The following is a 23787-nucleotide window of genomic DNA, read 5'->3' on the forward strand; positions in this document are numbered from 1 at the left end:
TGTCCACAATCTTTTGTGGTTTTATTTTGATCAAGAGTGTATTTATTATACTTTTAACCAAAGAGCTAATTAAAAGGAAGATGAGAAATACATGAGGCCAGAAAAAAGCTCCATTAAACAAAGTTTTCCTCCATTTCCCTAACCCAGATAAATTTGGTCTAACTAGACTAGATAATGGCAAGGGACGTACGTGTGCCCTCAAGTTTCCTAATTATTAATTATACTGAAATTTTAAAATTAAAAACCCTGGAGTGCCTGTTGTGGCTCAGCAGAAACGAACCCTACCAGTATCCATGAGGATTCGTTTTCAATCCCTGGCCTGACTTAGTGGGTTAAGGATCCGGCCATTGCCACAAACTGTGGTATAGGTTGCAGAAGCGACTCAGATTCTATGTGCTACCTATTCGAGACATCTCATGTACATGGAATTATATAATATGTGGTTTTTGAGACTGGCTCTTTTCACTTACACAATGTGGTGTAGGCCAGCAGCTGCAGCTCTGATTCGACACATAGCCTGGGAACCTCCATATGCTGCAGGTGCTGCCCTAAAAAGCAATAAATAAATCAATAAATAAAATTTAAAAACCCTGCTTTCTCCCCAATTTAGGCTAGATAACCTTTACTTCAGTGTTATTAATTCACCCTAATATTCACTAAGAACCTCCTAACTTTCCAGCACAGTTTGATGCTGTGGGAATTACCACAGAGGTGTAAAGAGCAATGTTTTCCTTCACCTTATACATAATTTAACAAAAGGGATAAGAAAACCCCAAATAACAAAACAAGAGCTTAATGATTACACAAGTTAATCCCTAGTCTAGGTCTTAAAATGACTTTTCTGAGATGTTACAGTTTCACCAGCAGGTCAGCAGGGGGCACTTCAAACGTGTCTGTGCCCATCAGGCTCAGCTCATTTCCAGTCTAGGGATTTGATGTTTTATCTGCAGGTTTCTCAGAATGTGAAGCCCTCGGCATAAAGCATTCTTGATATTGCATATTGAGGTCTCATAGAAAGTCTCCTTTGATTTCCCACAAGCTTAAGTTTTTAAGTTTGCGGTTAAGTCTTAAGTTTGGGGTTTTAAGTTTTTAAGAATGGGGAAATAAAACCTACTTATAAACAATCATAGATTATAAATCTGTGGGTTATGTGTGTGCATTCTTTTTAGTTTTTATGAGCTGTCTTCTGGGAGTGACCTATGTCCTTCTCCACCTCCACCTGCTGTAGTTCCTCTGTGACAGCATCTGTGTCACTGGTATGTTCTGATGTGTCCCCCTCAGCATAAAACCTTATGCTGGGACAAGGCATTGCAATGCTTTGGCTTTAAAAAAAAATACATATTGACTCTTTTTTAAAAAAAATCTTTAATTCAAATGTAACTTTTTCTTTCTCTTTATTTTTGTTTTCTTGTGTGTTAGGAAGAGGGAGGAGTTGAATATCTCCAACTCAAGAAAATTAAAATCCTTAAAAATGTGTCTGAATTATTTAACACTGTATTTTATCATTTGAAGGAATTCCACACCCCACAATTCCTTTGTCCTCAAAGCAAAAAAAGTAACCCAGATTCCTTTATTTAAACGTGATGGAGAAAAACAAACAAACGAACAAACACGATGGAGAAAGGATGTAGTAGGAATTTGCAAAATGTATTATTTATTTGTACTTTAGTTTTTCCAGAGCATCATCTGTACAATGGGAATATCATCAAGTTTGGGCATTTTGTAATGATGTAAGGTGCCTAGTGCGTGCAAATAGGCCATCAATTTGAAAGAGGTGGGGGGAGGGAGGAAGGAAAGAAGGAAGGAAGGGAGAAAGAAAGGAAGGGAGGAAGAATGAAGACAGAACTTCCCTACAGGTGGAGTTCTGGAGTTTCTGGTCGTTTCTTTGGGTGTGCTGATTTAACTTTTTACTTACATCATCTTAAACCTACCAGGCGCAAATATCCTGCCTAAGAGTGCTGGTTTGTTAAATGTCTATAAAAAGCTCATTTTCTTTCAACCTGAAGCTTTTTAAGCCTGTTACAAAGGAAATGTCAATTATGGAAAAAGTCAAGGCTCACACTATCGGTGATGAAATAACCTTGCTGAAGTCTGGACGAGGCACTTCACTAACACACAAGCAGTCTAGACTTGGAGATCATGTGAGCCTCTGCAAGAGAATGCAGGCACCCGATAGCTCTGAGAGCAGCCAATCAAGAGAGAGCATTGCTGCCACACCCACCCGCCCATTGCCTGTCCCTGCGATTGGAGCCAACCTGCCTGATGGCTACCACGCTGAGCGTGAATTCTTCTTGGAAATCTCTGCAGCGCTGATGGACTTGCAGTGTGACAGTACAGACCACTCCAAAATCTGTTTCATATTAAAAAACAAAACCTCTAACTCTTGATTGCTTTGATTTTGTATCTGTTAACCCAGAAGATCATTTTAAAATGAGGACTACAAGCATCACACTTCCCTTTAGCAATTGTGTAAAATCTTCTTGCAGTTCTCTGAAAGGCACAGCAGTGCAGATTGGTTTGGTTGTCTTATCATATGATATTTATGTATGAAAATAGGCTGCATGGGTATTCTGTGTAAGATAGTGGACATTTCACATTTTTGTTTATGTTTTTTATAACTTGAGCACAGGCAATGCAAATGCTTCATCTTGCGTCACTTTTAAAATGAGAATTTACCATATAATTTTTGGAGGACTGCCACATCATAGTCATTCATCCCCTGCATGGTCTGTTCTGCTACTTCTGAAGGTCTTCTGAGGGGTTTAATTCTTGGCAGTTTTCAAAATCCCTCTACATGCTTTGTGGGAATAGAATAAATGTGCACAATATATTGTTTAATAATTGCAATACAAGATAAACTGTCCTTTGGCATTTGATGCATTAGCTTAAAGATAGAACTCCATTCGACAGAATAACGAACTTTAAACTATTTGGGTATTATCTGGTATTTTGTTTTTGAGAAAAAGTTAAAATGTGAGCCTAGTTTAAACTGTATGGACTTTCATCCTTCTAACATAGAAACGTAGATTCTATGGGAGTGAAAGAGAGAGATCCAAGGAGGGATAAATAGAAGGAAGCACTGAAGGTATTCAGAGAAATAACTCAACATAGACAGTGAACTAGAGGTTTTAGTTTATGGGCTTGTTTTCTAGCTGTAAAATGGAATATAGAGCTAACCCTCCCTCCTGGCTAAGTCAACCCTTTCTTTATATGTAAAAAGATATTTGAAAGTATTCTGAGTATTCTGACATATACATATATATATAAATATATATACATATAATATATATATATATATATATATATATAAGTTTCTTGGTGGCCTTGTTGTTAAGGATCAGGCATGTCACGGGCATGGCCACCCAAATTATAATATCCAAGATGATTTTATTATTTTTATTATTTTACTTGCGTATCTCAATACATATTTTTAAATAGCTTTATTAAAATATAATTTACATATTGTAAACTTCACCCATTTAAAGTGTACAGTCAGGAACTGCTGCTGTGGTGCAGTGGGATCTGCTGCCTCTTGGGAGCACTGGGATACAGTTTCGATCCCGGCATGGGTTAAGGATCCAGTGTTGCCACAGCTGTGGCTTAGGTCCCAAGGCTGTGGCTCAGATCTGACCCCTGGTCCAGCAACTACATATGCTGGCGGGTGGTCAAAATGAAAATAAATAAAAAATTAAAAAAATAAAATGTACAGGTCAATGTTTTTTTAGAGTAGTGACAGTGGTATAACCATCACCATAATGCAATTTTAGAATATTTTCATCACCATCTCCCCCCAAAAATCTCCATTCTCTATCCTCCTCTTTCCCCAGCGTTAGGCAACACTACTTTCTGTCTCTAAGATTTGTCTCTAAGATTCGGATATTTTACATAAATGGAAACATAGGATAAGGGTCTTTCATGACTAGCTTCTTTCACTTAGCATAAAAATTCAGTTTTACAATTTTAGGCTATTTGACCTCAGTAGTCCACATCTGAGGATAAAATGCTATCTTTTCATTCCTTAATGAGTTTGAGGATTAAGTATAATTTGCATGAAGCAAAAGCTAGAAAATAGAGCGAGAGCTTTTCTCAACTACATAAGCTAATCCACTTTGCCAGTGTTAAAATACCAGATGTGTAAATTCAAGCTGCAGAACAACTGTGTGTCCAGGGGTCCTTAAGACTGACATTGTCCAGGGGTATTTGGTGGGGCGGGGGGAGGAAACAAAAACAAAAACTAACCTAACAAAACATTGAAAATTACCAAAAGGATCCATCACAAGAGGAGGAGGTTTAACAACTTAATGTCCCTTCCTTGGAAAACTGGTGATAAAAAATATTCAAATAAACCCATATAAACCTGTTTTTAGTATAGAGGGTCCAGGAGAGCCAGACCCCCTAGGAAATGCAAATAGGCTTCATGAGAAAGTAAATTTTCCCTTCTGCCCTTTCCCCCTCTTCTCTCTGGCAGGGCTGATCCTCATTACAGTTTGCTCAAATGTTTGGAAGTGAATTTAGGGCCCTCCCCCCAACTTAAGATTTTATAGCCAATAGGTGATGAGGTTTATTTGCATATTTCCAATCATATAAGCAGCCTTAGAGTGGAAACAGTGTCAGACTCAATTCCTCCCCCTCCTCCTCCCTCCTCCTCCGGGGAAAGCTGCCACTTCTGGCTGCCCCGCTTCTTCTTTAAAGGGTGACTTGCCCTGCAACAGATCGCTGCTCCAGCCTGCTCCCGCCTCGGGCTGTCGGCGCTCCCGCCCGTGCCCTGTAACTTCTACCCCAGGAACGCGTCCCCAGATGGAGAGCAAAGCCCTGCTCCTAGTGGCTCTGAGCGTGTGGCTTCAGAGTCTGATCGTCTCCCGCGAAGGGTTGGCCACCGCGGACAGTAAGTTTTGCGCGCAGGCTCTCCTCCACTTACGGAATTGGCTCAGTGGCCCACTTGCACAAGTTGTGAGGATGGGAAGGAGGAAGTAGGAAGGAGCTGCGATGATCACCTGGGACCCTCTTGCCCAAACGCCGGCCCCAGGAAGGATCATCGGGGTGGGATCTGGAAGAGGCACGTTGGAAATCCTCCCTCTGATCACTCTGGGGCGGCTCCCAGTTTCTTTCTTTCTCTCTCTCTCTCTCGATCCCGCACTGTCACCTCCATTCGGGCTGAAGCCGAATTCCCAGGCGCCCGTGCTCAATAGGAAAGGATGGGGCGGCCGGGGTGGCAGGCGGGAGGCGGTAGAGAGTGAAGGGCGGGAGAAGGTAGGCGGGAGGAAGGGCTCTGAAGGCGGTGACCCGCAGTAACTTCTCCGCCAAGGTGACTCTGGTTCGGCCTTGGCCGCAGCTCAGCCCCCGCGCGTGAAGGCGCAGGCAGAAAGCGGCCCCTTCTCCTAGAGAAGCCGGCGGGGTGGCGGGGGAGTGGATAGCGGGGGCAGCGGCGTTGAATGCATTTTAGAAGCACACGACACTCTCGCTCTCCGCGCGAAGGTGGGAGGGGAGGACTAGGGGGCCGGGAGGGCAGGGGCTGGCCGCGGGGTGGGGGGAGGACCCGGCATCCCGGGGACGCGGCGTCCCGCACGCTTAACGGCGCTGGGGAAGCTGTTCCAGCCTCCACTCTGGCACGCTCGGTGTTTCTTAGCGCCCAACGAAGAAGGGTTGAACCTCCTGAAAACGTGGCAGAGCGACTAGCCTTCTGTGGCCGCTGACTTGGAGGATGCCAGGTTTGCGCTTGGCTGCCGTTACTGTCCTCCGGGCTGAGCCTGCCTCCGGGCGCCTTGCCCCGCGGTGCGGTTGCGAGCACGTGGGGCTTCTTGGACGCCGCAGGGAGGCCACTGGTTGAACCCTAGTTACCGCTCGGGCGCTGCCACTCACCAGGGTTAAGGCGACCAGCCAAGCTAGATCTGAATTTCTTTATTGCTGGGAAGAAGCGCGCCCATCCCCAGACCTGCCTACAGTAGAGGCAGCCTGTGTAACTTGAACCTTGGTTCAGTTAACGCACAGCAGCAACTAAAAGGCCACTGAAGCAAGTCATTAAAAGAGGCAACGTTTTCTTTTCTCTTTCTTGGTGGATTTACAGTTTGGGCGGTGTCCCCTGGATGTGCTTTTAGGCTGCACGTCCTCAGTGATTCAAGCTATAGTACAGTTTGTCCCTGACTTTTTTTTTTTTTTTTTTTTTGTCTTTTTGTCTTTTTTGTTGTTGTTGTTGCTATTTCTTGGGCCGCTTGGGCGGTGTCCCTTGGATGTGCTTTTAGGCTGCACGTCCTCAGTGATTCAAGCTATAGTACAGTTTGTCCCTGACTTTTTTTTGGTCTTTTTTTGTTGTTGTTGCTATCTCTTGGGCCGCTCCCGCGGCATATGGAGGTTCCCAGGCTAGGGGTCCAATCGGAGCTGTAGCCACCGGCCTACGCCTACGCCAGAGCCACAGCAACGCGGGATCCGAGCCGCGTCTGCAACCTACACCACAGCTCACGGCAACGCCGGATCGTTAACCCACTGAGCAAGGGCAGGGATCGAACCCGCAACCTCATGGTTCCTAGTCGGATTCGTTAACCACTGCGCCACGACAGGAACTCCCTGTCCCTGACTTTGATTGCAGTTAAACTTTTGATTTGTTTCAGCACTGAGTTGTGAAATAACATTTTCGATGGGTTTTTTTTTTTTAAAGTAGAGCCCATTAATGCTGAATTAGATAAGAAAAGTATCTTTTCTGTCCAATCATTGTAGGAACACCAGAGATTCAGTTAGCAAGTCTTAAACATCTTATGAAGTGGCATTTGTCCCTGAATAGTGTTTTACACTGTCCGAGAAAATGATTGGAACAAACTCCAAATTCTTATTTCAGAAAGTACATGGTAGGGTAGTGTTACATTGACCAACACTCATACCCACACCCGCCCACCCACACGCACACAAATTTGTGTCATCCACAGTCCGAGTTTTTGCTCGGCTCCTCTGAGAGGTTCAGGACCCTAAATTCCTGGTCTAGTCACTGTCACCAATCTGGGTTTCACTTCCTCAACTCAAAAATGAGGACTTTGGACCAGACTTAAAGTTCTCTCCCACACCTCTAATTCCTTACTCTTTGATGTAAATGGACTCAAGAGATTAATGAAGTCATTGAAATTTAACCAACACATGGCTGTAAATGTTCTGTAAGGGGAGGAATCATTCTGAAGTAGATTTGAAGTTAATCCCTCTCATCCTTCCCTCCCACTCTCACTTTATCCTTCCTCACCCCTTTTGATATTTTTTTAAAATTTTCAATTTTTTTTTTGTCTTTTTAGGGCCACACTCACTGCATTTGGAGGTTCCCAGGCTAGGGGTCCAATCAGAGCTGTAGCCGCCGGCCTACACCACAGCAACTCGGGATCCAAGCCACATCTGCAACTTACACCACAGCTCAAGGCAACACTGGATCCTTAACCCACTGAGCAAGGCCAGGGATCGAACCCTCGTCCTCATGGATGCTAGTCAGGTTCCTTAACCACTGAGCCATGACGGGAACTCCTCCCCGCCCCCCAGCAACTTTCTGGCCCTTTTCTCCTCCAAATGATTTTAAGTAGGAATGTCAGAAATTCAGAGTAGAACCCTGCAAATGTGAGGGAGCAGTAAGCAGCACGCCCTCTGGGCTCCGACTTGATTTGTTCATTCTGGATTTCTTTCTAAGAAAACTATGAGGTTACAGGCACTGCCCTCAGGCTCTTTGTTCTTGGAGCCACCACAATCTTGTGTGGCCTCATTCGGAAACTTGAAGAGCTCCATAGCTGTGGTTCTATTTGACTGGCCAGAGTGAATTTCTAGGGTAGCGTGGGAGTTAAACATGATGGCTGATGACAGCAAAATAGCAGAGACCACCTCTGAAGGGAGGAGAGCTCAGCAAGAGAGTGACTGATTAATAGCTGTAGGAAAAGGTGGGAGTCAGGCTTTAGGGAAGACTGACAATGAGAAATTTTGCCTTTTAGGCAGTGTATTTTTACCTCAGCCCTCCTTGCTTTATTTTGGGGGGAGAAATTTGGCTATACAATTTACAGACACTATTTTTTGCAAACTTTTTTTTTTTCTGTAAAAATGAAAAGAAGGATTTCCCTTGGTGGAGCAGCGGGTTAAGGATCCAACCTTGGATCTTTGCAGCTGCAGAGGTTCAATTCCCTGGTCAGCTCAGTGAGTTAAGGATTCAGGGTTGCCGCAGCTATGGCATAGGTTACAGCTGCAGCTCCGATTGGATCCCTGGCCCAGGAACTTCCATATGCCTCGACTGTGGCCAAAAAAAAAGAAAAAGTAAACTTGCTTGTTAGGTAAGTCAAGTGCATTGTCTACGCTGGAATATCTGAAAACTCCAATCAATTCAGTCAGATAACAACATCGATTTTTCTCCCCCAAACTTGATTTTTGTTTTCATTTGTCTTTTTGACATTCTGAGGATTCTGCTTGAATCAGTAACCATGTCCATCAGCCTCAGAGGGGAGATGAATTACTGGTGAAGTTCTTTAGGGGTGTGTGCTTGCATGTATGTGTGTGTGTGTGTGTGTGTTAGAGAGAGAGAGAGAAAGCAAAAAAGAGAGTTTCAGTTAGAAAGTCTTAAATATCTTATGAAGTAGCATGTGTCCCTGAATAGTGTTTTACACTGTCCAAGAAAAGGGAAGTGGAAACTTTTAAGGAAATTGTATTAGAATTGAGTTCTCGTACCTCATATCTTCATATAAATGTTAATCATATTTATGTGAGAACTGTGAACACCTTTCGAGTATTTTCTCTGGGATGCTCAAAGCTCCAACTTTTCTGGCAGCAATAATGTACCCTCTAGGAATTTACCATTAAAGTGTTTTGACTTCTCAAGCCTGATTTCACCCTCATGCATTTTTTTTTTTTTTTTTGTCTTTTTAGGGCCGCATGCACAGCATATGGAGGTTCCCAGGCTAGGGATCCAATCGGAGCTACAGCTGCCGGCCTTCGCCACAGCCACAGCAATGCAAGATCTGAGCTGAGTCTGCGACCTACACCACAGCTCACGGCAACACCGGATCCTTAACCCACCGAGCGAGGCCAGGTATTGAACCCGCACCTCATGGTTCCTAGTAGGATTCGTTTCCGCTGTGCCATGGCGGGAACTCCGCATCCTTGTGCATTATTATCCGTATTAAGAACTCTCTGTCTTTGTTCATACACTTAGATTTTTAACTATCTATTTAGGGACTTAGGCATAAACATTACATAGTCAAGAAATGCATTAACTTGTAACTATTTGGCACCCCAAGTTTCCCCTTAGTGTGTGATAAGAACAGATGATGTGATGTTACTGATATGATAAGGCAACTTCAAGATGGAGGCCCTTGTAAAGGATTAAACTTTAAGCATCCCCCCCCCCACTATTCTAGGGTCACTTTACTTTCTAAGGGAATTTAGTGAAAAGTCCTTCTCCCCTTAAAGGGATCAGTGCAAAGTCACTCATATTATTTCCATATCTGAAAAACAATGATTTCCTTGTCCTTGATACCAGTTGGGTCAAATGAGTTCATCTGCCAAATAGGAGCAGTCCTAATATATATTTTGGGACAACTAAACGTAGTGATGAGCCACAATGAAGGTCCATTCATCCTTCTCCTCAGTCTTCATGGTCTATGTCATTGCATGAGGGCTGATAGAAATTTGGAAAGCACACTTATCTTTAGAATGCTGGGACCTCCTTGAGAGGTTGCAGACTCCAGTAGTGTGGAAATTCCTTTCAGAACACCAAAGAGAAGGAAAAACTGACTAAGCATCACTAGTATATATGATTTCATGTGTAGAACAGCCATAAAACTGAAAACATCACATAGCATATAGAGTGGCACTGTTTTCTTGTCAAAGGACTCAGTATGCTTTCTGTAACTTAAAAAAAAAAAAAAATCTGTGAAAAGCGAAACAAACGTTTCCAAATATAAATTTGCTTGAGGAGGTATGAATTTCCTATTATTTTTCTTTCCAAGTTATGTACCCAACGGAAAATGCCAGTTGTGGGAAAATGGAGCTTTCAATGAGCCCTACAAATAATCTGATACAAAATCTACAGATTGAAGAAACTTTTCTATTTCATAGAAATCTACAAAGCCTGCCTTAAGAATTTCAAAGAATATTCTTAGTCATTTCCAAACCACCAGCAACACTAGAGCCACAATGTTGCATAATTCTAGGAAAAAAAAATAGACTAAAAGTGACTGGTATCCTTTGAAGTTATGCAGGATAATCATCTTAAATATCAGTTTGGCAAATAGATGGTGGGCGAGATATGTCTGCCAGATTGTTCAGATTATTTCTGCTTTTAAAAGCTTGCTGATAGAACATGTTAAAATAAGACTGTTAAGTGAGGAAGCAGGAGTTATTTGATGTGGATTGATGTGAGAGAGGGTGAACGAATTTCGTTTTCAATTTTCTAAAGCTCTTTCTAACCATAAAAGAACTTGAGCAGAATCTGGAAGCGGAATCAGATTAAAAATCTATATATCTTCCGCCATCAGATAAATAATAAGGCTGCCAGAGTACTTTCTGGTTAGGGAGGAAAAGGAAACCCACATTGTCCAATAAGAGGAGAGGCAGAGAATATTCTCTGTAGATGAATGGTTTTCAAGTGGAATTTTACTGGAGTTCCCTGTTGGCTCATTGGGTTAAGGATCTGGCATTGTTACTGCTGTAGCTTGGGGCGCTTCTGTGGCACAGATTTGCTCTCTGGCCTGGGAATTTCTGTATGCTGCAGGCAAGGCCAAAAAAAAAAAAGAAAGAAAGAAAAAAGTCAAGTGCAATTTTACACATCGCAGTTTCTTACTCGAATAAATTACTTTCGAATGTTCAGGTGCTAGAGATCTATGTGTGTTGTATGAGTAAGTATGTGTGATCAATTCGTTGTATATGATGAATCACTTAGCAAGCCATCACAATATTGCCTAAGGAACTTTGAAAAATAATTGAAACTGGGAAAGTTGGCTAGTCCTTAGGTGATAATATAAGCTTGATTCCAATGCCTGTACTTTTGCTATACTATATCATTCTTATTTTTTTTTTCTATTGGCCTCATTTTTGCAATGTTATTTGAAATTATGGATTTTCAACTTTGGAGTTGTAAAAAGAGAGGAAGTTTAGGTTAAGGAAGTAGAAGTATTTCTAAACAACCTCAATTATTTATCTTCTGAAAGTTCTATTAGTGAAATCTGAAATCTACAGGTTACTACCTTCCTAGGGTGAATAGATAATTTTTTTTTTTTGTCTTTTGTCTTTTGTACTTTTTTAGGGCCACACCCTTGGCATCTGGAGGTTCCCAGGCTAGGGGGTCTAATCGAGGGGGTCTAATTGAGCTGTAGCTGCCAGCCTCGGCCACAGCCACAGCCACGCCAAATCCCACCGCGTCTGTGACTTACACCACAGCTCACGGAAACGCCAGATCCTTAACCCACTGAGCGAAGCCAGGGATCGAACCCAAAACCTCATGGTTCCTAGTTGGATTAGTTTCCGATGCGCCATGATGGGAACTCCAAATAAGTTTTTTGACTTTTTTTACCTGACAAGAAATTAGATAACTTCCCCTAATATGATTTCCCCTTGGTGTTCTTTGGTAAGCTTATTTTGTAAAAGAGTTTGATTTTATTTATAATACAATTTACTTAAAGTGTTCACTGTGATGTTTTAAGCACTGACTACAAATACCCTGTGAAGATTTATCATCATTTAGAAGTATTGTCCAGAGAGTCAAAAGATAGGCCAAAGTTCTCTTTCTCTCCTGATTCACTTTGGGATTAACTATGAAGAAGCAAAGTGGATTCCTTTTTCTTTTTTTGGTATATCTTCAATTTTATTTTGGGGAACCTACACTTGCAAAGTGTTTTTATGTCAGTTCTTAAACCACTACATAATACATGCACACATATTTAGGAGACTTACAAAAATGTTTTGTAAAAATTTGGTCTGCAATAAGATTTACCCAATTTTACTGGCCAAGCATAAAGAATATACCCCCCCAATGCACCTGTCTTTAATTTTCCTCTTGCCGTCTTACTGACATTTGTTTCTTTACAGCCAATCTGTATACACATAGGACCCAGGCATTATTTTACTGCAACAACCTTTATGAAGAGGTTATGAAATTTAAAAGTATATTTTGTATTCAGAATGCATGATATTGTAATCATTAAGAAACACACATACTCCCTCTTCAAACATTTAGCTGCTGTTTGTTCACTCTTTTTTAAGTTGAGGACTCCCGTTTCTTGTTGAACCATGTATACAATGATGAGCAGACTCACGTGGTTCCACCTGCCCCCTTGAAAGTATTTGTCCCCAAAGCGGATTCTTTCCAAAGACACCTTTGCTGTAGTATTTTAAGCATCGACTTTGGGTAGAAGACTGTAAAGACACAAGTGAGAAAAGAAATATTTGGGGAAAGAACTTGGGGAATGAATTTGGCTCATACATAGCACAGATATTTCTGAACAACCCGCGAAACAATTTTTTAAAAACATTTCGAACTAATGTCCTTGTCGTGAGGGATGGGACCGATTCCATACAAAAGCCTCCCTGCAAAGGCTTCCAACTTTTCTTATTGTTAAGCGAAGCAATAAATAAATAAATAAATAAATAAATAAATAAATAATGCTAGTGAAGAGGAAACAACCTTCCCTCAAGCCTTACTGTGTCATACTTTCAGGAAAGCAATCCTTTGATATAATCAGAGATTGAAAGAGGATGACATCATACATGAAGTACGTGGAACTATACCACATGAATGCCCTGAGCCAGGGTACCCTGGAAGAATGAGCTTGGAACTGGAATCCAGAAGCCTGGGTTCTGGTCACTCCTCTCTCCCACACTATTGGCAGCAAAACTTTGGCCGCCGCACTTAAACTCATTTTGGGAGATTAAATTAACCAAGAGATTCTCAAATAGCTGTTCACTTAAGTTGAAATTATATATACATACCCCCCCACACACACACACCCCGATTGAAGGAGAAGGAAGATAAAAAACACGGGAGAGATCAACGTGGCTTAACTCTTAATCTTAATTTTATTTTGTTTTGTTTTGTTTTTGCTTTTGGGGGGCCACACTTATGGCATATGGAAGTCCCAGGCTAGGGGTTAAACTGGAGCGGCAGCTGCTGGCCTATGCCACAGCCACAGCCGTGCCAGATCCAAGCAGAATCTGTGACCCACACCACAGCTCACACCAATGCCAGATACTTGACCCACGGAGCGAGGCCAGGGATCGAACCTGCATCTTCATGGATCCTAGTGGGGTTTGCTAACTGCTGAGCCACGAAGGGTTAATTGGCTCCCCTTAGTCTTAATCTTAAGGCTGTCCCTGTCAATTTTGAGTATCTCTGTAGGATAATTCTCTCTCAATCCACATTCAGAGGGTTTTTTTTTTTTTTTTTTGTAACTTTAGGAACAAAAAATATTGATTTGGATTGCTTGTGAACCTAAGAGACGAGTCCAGCTAATAAAACAAATAACCCATTAATTAACCTCCTGTCCAATTTTCCCTTTCCAGGAATTTCAGGAGGAAGAGATTTTACAGACATCGAAAGTAAATTTGCTCTCAGGACTCCTGAAGACACAGTTGAGGACACTTGCCATCTCATTCCTGGAGTGACAGAATCTGTGGCTAACTGTCATTTCAACCATAGCAGCAAAACCTTTGTGGTGATCCATGGCTGGACGGTAAGAGAGGCTCTTTAGGAAGGAGCAGATTGGTGTGGACCAGGCATTCTGATCAGCTTGCCCTAGTTTTTTGGGGGAACCCAGTGATGGCTTTGCTTTAAATTTGAGTAAAGACAATTCTGGCTTGGGGTGGAGACTGAGGAAACTAAAGCCACAGTTTCACGGGTACTTCCTCCAGACAGTGCCAGCCTTCATTTTCCCACAATACCTAGCTCTGACCTTGAACCAGCCATTCCTGTGAGCCTTTGCTCAAATCCAGAGCAGAAAGTAGCTTATCATTTAGAGGAACTGGTGGAACCCTGACATGATCCGGATTCATCCCGCACGTCACCAACGTCCTTTTCTAAGGAAGACAACCTGTCAGGGTGAGGAGAGGGCTGGAGTGGAGGGAGGAGGTGCTGCTTCAGGTCTGGCTTTGTCAATCTCCGGCTCCGTGATGTGCATCTGTTACCAAAAGTAGGGTCTGGCTGCTCGCCACTCTAAAGCCAAAAAAGAGGCAAGGTTGGTGGAAAGGAAAGTTTGCTTTATTTCAGAGGCTGGCCACAGGGGCAGGGGATGGACTCCTGTCCAAAGCCTGACCCTCCCCCCAATCAATTATCAGTGGACAGGAGCTTTTGAATGGGAGTTTCACAGGTGTTGTCGCCAGAAAGAGGGGGCTACATGCAGAAACAGCAGTGTCAGCTCTCGACAGGCATCTTGAAATTGGTCATGCAGTGGTCTGACCAGCGTTATTTTGATTGTTTTAAGTACAGTTCATCTTCAGTTCCAGGGTCGGTTTGTTCCCATATTCTTGCGGCCAGTTCTCAGGATTGCAGCAGCTTCTGTCATGGCTCTGGTCTGGTCATCAGGTAGTTAACTGTTTCAGTAACTACAAGACAGCTTATAGGATACAGCTCACGATTTTCTCTAGTGCCCTTGAGTAGGAACTAAATTAGGTCCTTGACTTTGCTTAATGCCTAAACTATTGTTTTGTCCGGTTTGATGGTTTTCCTTTGCTTCTGTATTTACTCACTTCTCGGATTAAACTTGTTCTTCAGCTAAAGTTTTTCTGCAGACAAAAGGCAGGTGGAGGACATGGGGGCATGGGGAGGACTATCGGGTCCTGTTCCCTTTCAGAAGCAGCCACCTCTCATCTCTGGGAGGTGGCTCATGTCAGTTTACTGACCTGTAAAACACTGAGATTAGATTGCACGCCCTCCCCTCCCAACTTTATCCAATTATAAACTTTAGGGAGCTTTTCTAGAGATGAAAGAGGGCTAGCCATGGAATTGCAAGATGATTAGAAAAAGTGAAACCGTGGTTGAATTCACTTTTAAAGAATATGAATAAAGTAGTTCTCTTGAAATATAACAGAGAGTCCCCTTTATGGAACGATTCTTACTTAACCACTTTAGTCGGTTTTCAATAGTTTTACTCAAGTGGGCCATTTTGATTGTTTATTAAGAAGACATATAAAATTCGATGGTTAAAGACATATATTTCTGTTATGTCAGAGCTTGTGAATGTGGTGATACTAAATTCTAATGCTATGAACAGCTAATGACCAATACCTCTGGTCCCAATTTTATTTCCTGCATAACTTAAGTGCCTTTGTTATGGACAGGGTAGGACAATTGCTATAACTTTTATAGAGATGAAGGCAACTATTAACAATTCACACAAATGCTTATTTTAATAAAATACATCTATTTGCTAGAGTTAAATTAGCAAATTATCTATCTTATGATAAAGTTACATATTCAAACTCCTCACATAAATCTTTTTATTTTAAGAGGTTTCAGTAGAAAAAAGTCATCTTTGGCAGTTTTAGAAACTTTTGGTTCTATATAAAACTTGGTTTTTAATATTTTTCAGAAAAGTTTAGGCTTAATAAACATTTATATGACAGAAATAAATTGACTATCTCAGGGATCTTAATCTTATCCTTGAGAGAATTTTGTAACTTAGGAATTTTTGAAAAACATGTTTCCTTCTCACACTAAGATAAGGAGACTAACCCAGTATCAGTGGATAGTGCCAATTTCTTTTTTTTTTTTTTTAATTGTCTTTTTAGGGCTGCACCAGGATGTTCCCAGGCTAGGGGTCGAATCAGAGCTGCAGCTGCCAACCTATACCACAGCCACAACAATGCGGGATCCAAGCTGTGTCTGTGACCTACAACACAGCTCACGGCAATGCGGGATCCTTAACCCACTGATTGAGGCTAAGGAATGAACCTGCGTCCTCATGGATGCTAGTTAGATTCGTTAACTGCTGAGCCAGGACGGGAACTCTGGATAGTGCCTGTTTCTATCATTAACCCTACTGCCCAATAATTCCACTTTTATTCTTCACATCCCAAGTCCTGACAGTTTTGAGTGTCTGGGCTCAGAGTCTAGGCCACTGGCTGTGGGCCAGAGTCAGCTGGTCTGTGTGATAACTAATCCAGCTAGTGGGTAACTGATCCCAGCCATTTCAATGAACTCCCTGTCTGGGTCAACAGGACCAGTGGTGCAGGTGGTAAGGAGGGCTTCAAGTTCAGCTGCATGCCTGAGAAGCAAAGCTTTTAAAAATTAGTACTGGGAGTTCTCTTGTGGCATAGTCACTGTAGGGCCTTGGGTGGCTGCTCTGGCTCAGGTTTGATCCCTGGCCCAGGGAACTTCTATATGCCATAGTCGCGGCTGAATTAAAAAAAAAAAAAAGTACTGATTTAAGGAAGCTCAGAAGAGAAAACTAGGAAATCATACTTTCCAGAACTGAAGAAGGTATTTGTTTTCTATCCCTGAGTTTGGAATTACTTACGGCAGTATCTTATGTTGAATTAAAAAAAAGACAGGATGTGGGAGTTTCCGTTGTGGCACAGTGGTGACAAATTCAACTAGTAACCTTGACATTGCAGATGCAATCCTGGTCTCCCTCAGTGGGTTAAGGATCTGGCCTTGCTGTGAGCTGCGGTGTAGGTTGCAGATGCGGCTCGGATCCTGCATTGCTATGGCTGTGGTGTAGGCCGGTGGCTACAGCTCTGATTAGACCCCTAGCCTGGGAACCTCCATATGCTGTAGGTTCAGCCCTAAAAAGCAAAAAAAAAAAAAAAAAAAAAAAAGGACCAGATTAGTTGTTAGCACCAATAGTATGGAAAAAAGTTATAATGAGGGCTAAGAGCAAATGAGATTGTCCTGCCTTATCTGACGGAAGGGGCTCAGCGACTCAAGGGCGGAGGACCAAGGGAAGAGAGGAGGTTCCCAGCTTTGTCATGAGAAACCCGAAAGAATGCTTAGCATGTAATGTGCACAGGACCCATCCCAGAAGGCAGCTCAGACACAGCTGTCCTGGAGCTTGGCCACCTGCTTGTGTTGAAGTGCAGGGTTTTCACTGTGATGTTGGCTGAAAGGAGGAGTAATTCATACTGCATTCTCAAGAAATGACATCAACCTCTCTCTAAAGGCAGCTGCAAAGGGTGGCCAGCTTTCACCTTCCAAGAGAGGAGAAAGGGAGGCAGGATCCGTTCCTTAGGGTTTTGTGCTGGGTTGGGATTCCAATTGGGTCCCTCAGAGACCCAGGCCGCACCCAGACTTGAAGCAGCCTCACTGAGACAGGTCCAAAGATGATTTAAACATGTTCCTAATGGGCTAACACCACCTTTGTGCCTCTTTTTTTTTTTTTTTTTTTTTTTTTTGGCTTTTTTAGGGCCGCACCTGCAGCATAGGGAGGTTCCCAGGCTAGGGGTCGAATCACAGCTACAGCTCCCGGCCTACACCACAGCCACAGCAATGCAGGATCTGAGCCGTGTCTGCAACCTACACACAGGTCATGGCAACGCCAGATCCTCAACCCACTGAGCAAGGCCAGGGATCAAACCCGCAACCTCACGGTTCCTAGTCGGATTTGTTTCTATCGTGCCATGACAGGAACTCCTGCCTTTTCTTTGTTTTCTCTTCATGGTTGACATAGCTTATAGAGCTGGCATTTTATCACTGCAAGTAGGTTGGGAACCGAAAGGGTCACAAGAAGAAATTTAGGTAGAGAGTAACTTCCAGATCATCTGATTCTGACCCCTTTCTTCTGAGGGTGGGCTGGTAAGGTTAAAACAGTACCTGTGTTCATAGAAGTAATCGGTGGAAGAGCTGGGGTGAGAACCAAGGTCTCCTGAGTCCCAGGCGTGCTTTTTCCTTATGCAGAGCACAGCAATGTGGGAGAAAATGGTGCAGTTTGTTAGTGTCAGGAGTGATGCGAGAGCTCATGTCTTAATGTTTTAGCCTAGAAAATAGATGAAACAAAATGAAAGCAGAGATTTCAAAGAACCACCACCTAAGATCAAGTTTCAAAGGAAGTCCCTTGGTTTGGGAATTCAAGAGTCTTACTTTTTCTATTGGCCTTACTTTAGGAAAAATATAGATTTTTCAGGCTTCTCCTTAAAAGCTACCTTGAACATGAATTTCAGAATCTTCTTTGTCTGTTGAGTACATAGTTGAGTAACCTTTACCGTGGCTACAATATGATCTGCTCTCGGGTCATATTAGGAGGAGGTAATTAAATTGGGGATTTAAATCTGCTTGTTGCTGTGTATGGGCTCCTGGCAGGATGGTGTGGAATTTTATCATCTGCAGTTTGGGGTGTTTTTTTTTTTTTTTTTTGGCTGGCCCGTGGCAGGTGGATATTCCCAGGTCAGGGATGGAACCCATGCCGGAGCAGCGACCCAAGATACTGCAGTGACAATGCTGGATCTTTAACCCCCTTTGCCACAAGAGAATTTCTCATCTACATTTTTTAATATGTTTCAATTATTTTAAAGTGAGCATCTTTGCAAAAGTGTCCAAGGTCTCCTCTCTGATAGCATAAATTAAATTTTTCCATAAATAGAGTTCTTTCGACTTTGAATTTGGGTGCCCTTATCAACAATAAGCAAAGATAATCATTGGCAGCATGCTTATCTCCAAACAGGACCAATCTAATAATTTGGGAAATGTGATTATTAAACCTCATTAATTTGCACTCTAATAATTAAGAATTTGAGAGAATTGTGAAAAAGTCTGAGATGAGGAGTTCCTGTCCTGGCTCAGCAGTGATGAACCCGACTAGTATCCCTGAGAACATGAGTTTGATCCCCGGCCTTGCTCAGTAGGTTAAGGATCTGGCATTGCTGTGGCTGTGGTGTAAGGCTGTGGCTGTAGTGTAGGCCAGCAGCTACAGCTCCGATTTGACCCCTAGTCTGGAAACTTCCATAGGCGGCAGGTGCAGCCCTAAAAAGACAAAACAAACAAAACAGTCTGAGCTGAAACTAATCATTTTCTTGTGTATTAAGAGATTACTCAACAAAATTACCTTCAGTTAGAATAGATCAATATGTTTAAAATGACTTTTTCGGAGTTCCCGTCGTGGCGCAGTGGTTAACGAATCCGACTAGGAACCATGAGGTTGCGGGTTCGGTCCCTGCCCTTGCTCAGTGGGTTAATGATCCGGCATTGCCGTGAGCTGTGGTGTAGGTTGCAGACGCGGCTCAGATCCCACGTTGCTGTGGCTCTGGCGTAGGCCGGTGGCTACAGCTCCGATTGGACCCCTAGCCTGGGAACCTCCATATGCCGCGGGAGGGGCGCAAGAAATAGCAACAACAATAACAACAACAACAACAAAAAGACAAAAAAAAATAAAATAAAATAAAATGACTTTTTCATTATCATATCAAATGTTGTACATAAATGACCCTTTATGAGAAAAAAAGGACATTCACATCCCCAAAAATAATCCTGTTGGGGAACATTTATTAGCCCAATTGAAAGTATTTAAACAAAATTTCTTTTAAAATAGTCTGTATTCTGCTGCAAACTTTTAACTTATTCAGATTGATCTTTCCTCTTTCTAAAAAAATTTATTTATTTATTTTTTTGTGGCCACACCTATGGCATATGGAAGTTCCCAGGCTAGAGGCTGAATCAGAGCTGCAGCTGCAGGCCTATGCCACAGCCACAGCAACGCCAGATCTGAGCTGCATCTGTGATCTACACCACGCTTATGGCAACGCCAGATCCTTAACCCACTGAGCAAGGCCAGGAATCAAACCCACATCCTCACAGACACTATGTTTTGTTCTTAACATTCTGGCCACAGCAGGAACTCTGGGACTGACCTTTCCTTTGAATACTGTAAATTATCAAAATTGTACTGAGTTTATAAAATAGGCTTTTGAAACTGAAAGCATTGGGCGTTCCCCTTATGGCTCAGTGGTTAATGAATCTGACTAGGAACCATGAGGTTGCGGGTTCGATCCCTGGCCTTGCTCAGTGGGTTAAGGATCCGGCGTTCTGGTGAGCTGTAGTGTAGGTCGCAGACACAGCTCAGATCCTGAGTTACTGTGGCTGTGGCCTAGGCCGGCAGCTACAGCTCCCAATTAAACCCCTAGCCTGAGAACCTCCATATGCTGTGGGTGCAGCCCTAAAAGGACAAAAGACAAAAAAAAATTTGAAAGCATTGGTAAATTGTTCTGCCCTTCCTGAGCTCAATACCTTCCTTCTCTAATGTACTCAGATTTGCCCCTGAAGGACAGACTTGAGACTCTGAACACTATTGTGCTTTGGTTTTTGTGTCCGAGCCAACAGGCTTCCCGAAGGCTCATTTCTTTTCCATTTCATGTAGGTGTATTGGGCTGACATATCCTAACAAGTCGTAAGCAGGTGTTTTAAGAACGCTTGTATCATCCTCTTCAGGTGACAGGAATGTATGAAAGTTGGGTCCCCAAACTTGTGGCTGCCCTATACAAGAGGGAACCAGATTCCAACGTCATTGTGGTGGACTGGCTGTCTCGGGCCCAGCAGCATTATCCAATATCTGCGGGATACACCAAGCTGGTGGGACAGGATGTGGCCACGTTTATCGACTGGATGGCGGTAAGACTGGGGGAAGGAGTCTTGTGTCCAAAACAGATCTCTTGGCTAGAGTTGGACAGGTGGCTTGTCTTGCTTCCTTTTCGCTTAGATATCGCTATTTTCTGGGTCAACTCACATCTTCAGAATAAGCCTGGGCCTTATTTTTCAGCTGAAAGCAGCATGATGGCAAGACCGATAAAACCATAATGCCCAGAAGGCGTAGTCCTGCCCTGCCCTGTCCTGTGATATTTTTCATGGTGAATAGATTTGCTGAGACCAAGAACTAAGTGGGCAGAATGGACAAAAGCTTGTTATTTCAGGGCAGAGGGAGGATGTCATGTTCAGCCAAATATTTCCCTACCTTTGGCTGGCACATGGAAATGTCGTCCTGGCTTTGACCATTAGAATACCAATCTCTTTGACAAAAAATACTGATGGTAATTATTCCTTAGTGCGGATTAAGGATCCAGATTTTTGTTGAAGGTTAGGGGAGTGATGGAGATGAGCTAGAAAGGAAATGTTAGGGGGAGAACTATGATGGAAGATCATATGAGAAAGGGAATGTATATATATTATATGCATGACTGGGTCACTTTGCTTGATAGCCGATATTGGCGTAAACCTTGTAAATCACATACACTTTAATTTAAAAAGGGGGGGGGAGAAATGGCAGGGAAAGTCTATAGGCTATGAGGTGGCTGAGGGTCTTTGGTTTTACTCCCTTGACTCTCTGAGGCTGTCCTCTGAAGCTTACCTTGAAAAGTATCAGGGGGTTGAAAGGAAGCTAATATCCTGGGTCAAATGATTGAAGCCAAATGCTTGAAGGTAAAAAAAATAAGCTGTGTTTACTGGACTGATCATTAAAAGACAAAAGTTCTTTTCTTGACTCTTTCGCTAACCAGGAGAATGAACTTGGGCACATTAGATCAGCTCCCTGGACTTCAGTTTCTCATCTGTTCAAGGAGGGGACTGGACCAGGTGTCTCCGTGGTCTCTACCCCCTGCAGTATTTTCTGATTTTAAATCATTGCTTAGCTAGTCTTAAAGAATAAAGTGATGCAAGATATTTAGATTGGAGAATAATGGGTTAAAGTTAAATACATATTCATTATGTATGTATCTACACATGTAAATATCTATAGATACACATACACATGTACATATATTTTCATATATATACACATACATATATTTTCAGATATATGGAAATTCAGATTTCCATACATTTCTATTTCAACTCTATGGAAAAACTTTCTAATTTAAGTATAAATATATATATATTTTTTGCCATTTCTAGGGCCGTCCCACGGCATATGGAGGTTCCCAGGCTAGGGGTCTAATCGGAGCTGTAGCCACTGGTCTACACCACAGCCACAGCAACTGGGATCCGAGCCGTGTCTGTGACCTACACCACAGCTCACAGCAATGCCGGATCTTAACCCACTAGCAAGGCCAGGGATCAAACCCACAATCTCATGGTTCCTATTCAGATTCGTTAACCACTGAGCCACGACAGGAACTCCCAGTATGTCACTAAAGAAAGAGAAAAGTCTCAACACTGTAGTATATGTTCCTCTTATCTGTAACAAGAAATTAAAATCAGTAGAATTAATTTTTCAATATTGCCTATATGTGGCAAACAATATTTTATTTCTTTTAGCATTGCTATTTTGCAAAGAACTGTAAAACCCCTTTTTCTTTCCCTCTTCCAAAGGATGAATTTAACTATCCTCCGAACAATGTCCACCTCCTGGGATACAGCCTTGGAGCCCACGCTGCTGGCATTGCAGGAAGTCTGACCAAGAAGAAGGTCAATAGAATTACTGGTAAGATGGAGTTCCCATCGTGGCTCAGCAGTCAACAAACCTGACTAGTACTCACGAGGATGCGGGTTTGATCCCTGGCCTTGCACAGTGGGTTAAGGATCCAGTGTTGCGTGAGCTGTGGTATAAGCACAGACATGGCTCAGATCTGGCAGTGCTGTGGCATTGGCCAGCAGCTTCAGCTCCAATTGGACCCCTGACCTGGGAAGCTCCATATGCTGCAGGTGCAGCCGTAAAAAGACCAAAAAAAAAAAAAAAGGAATTACTGGTAAGATAAGCATTTCTCTTACCACAAAAACATTTGAGATACCTGTTTAATTCTAAAAGAGATTCAGGGAGTTCCCTTTGTGGCTCAGCAGAAACAAACCCAACTAGTATCCATGAGGATGTGGGTTCAATTCCTGACCCCGCTCAGTTGGTTAAGGATCTGGCATTACCACGAGCTGTGGTGTACATCAGAGATGTGGCTCGGATTCCGAGTTGCTGTGGCTGTGGCATGGGCTGGCAGCTGTAGCTCTGATCGACCCTTAGCCTGAGAACTTCCATGTGCCATGGGTGCGACCGTAAAAATAGAAAATTAAAAAAAAAAAAAAAAAGAGATTCAGAATGTTTGTCAAATACCCTTATGTGAGTGGTACTCTTCTGGGTATGCCTGGCCATTTAATTATCTCATGGGAGAGCTATTTTTCTGCAATAAGATAAAATCCAGACCTTGCTGTCATGGCCTTACCACCAACAGACAGTAGAAGGGAAACAGTGCAGAGTTAAACACAGAGAGCCTGGTGGTATCTCTGACAAATCTATTTCCCTCTTCCTTCTACTCTGTGCTTTGATAGAGTATTGCACACACATATGTCACCCCTCACTTCAATAGTGGGAAAATGAAAAAGGACCAACCCCAGAGGCCATTTAGAAAAAGGACCATAGGGAGTTCCCGTCATGACACAGTGGTTAACGAATCCGACTAGGAACCATGAGGTTTCATGTTTGATCCCTGGCCTGGCTCAGTGGGTTAAGGATCTGGCATTGCCATGAGCTGTGGTGTAGGTCGAAGACGCGGCTTGGATCCCGAGTTGCTGTGGCTGTGGTGTAGCTGGCAGCTACAGCTCTGATTTGACCCCTAGCCTGGGAACCTCCATATGCCGTGGGAAGTGGCCCTAGAAAAAGGAAAAAAGACAAAAAAAAAAAAAAAAAAAAAAAAAAAAAGACTATCACCTGGGCCAGGGGCAATAGATGGTTTGGCCTGTGTAGAGAGGAAGAAAGAGCCCAGCACTATTTAAAGACCTTCTAACCAGGCTCAGAAATAATTTACAAAAGGGAATCAAGTCATCCTGAGTGAATGTTGTTATTTCATGGCTAGTCTGAGAAACACAAATTTTCTTTGAGAAAGAGCTATAGCTGCTCTTCTGAATCTCAGTCATTGAAAGATCCAATCACTTTTTAAGAGTCTCTGTGG

The 23787-nt window shown here is 42.8% G+C and overlaps 1 protein-coding gene across 2 annotated transcripts in view; it reads left to right on the forward strand.

Moving 5' to 3' along the window:
- LPL (lipoprotein lipase) overlaps nucleotides 4599-23787 on the forward strand; it is a 30204-nt gene continuing 11015 nt past the window's right edge. The window contains exons 1-4 of one of the 2 annotated variants that reach the window (XM_021072174.1): nucleotides 4599-4885; nucleotides 13501-13670; nucleotides 20351-20530; nucleotides 22223-22334. In XM_021072174.1, coding sequence (XP_020927833.1) covers nucleotides 4798-4885; nucleotides 13501-13670; nucleotides 20351-20530; nucleotides 22223-22334 — 550 coding nt within the window. In that variant the 5' untranslated portion in view covers nucleotides 4599-4797. 2 annotated transcript variants of the gene reach the window in all.

This window comes from Sus scrofa, chromosome 14, assembly GCF_000003025.6.
Source record: "Sus scrofa isolate TJ Tabasco breed Duroc chromosome 14, Sscrofa11.1, whole genome shotgun sequence".
NCBI lineage: Eukaryota > Metazoa > Chordata > Mammalia > Artiodactyla > Suidae > Sus > Sus scrofa.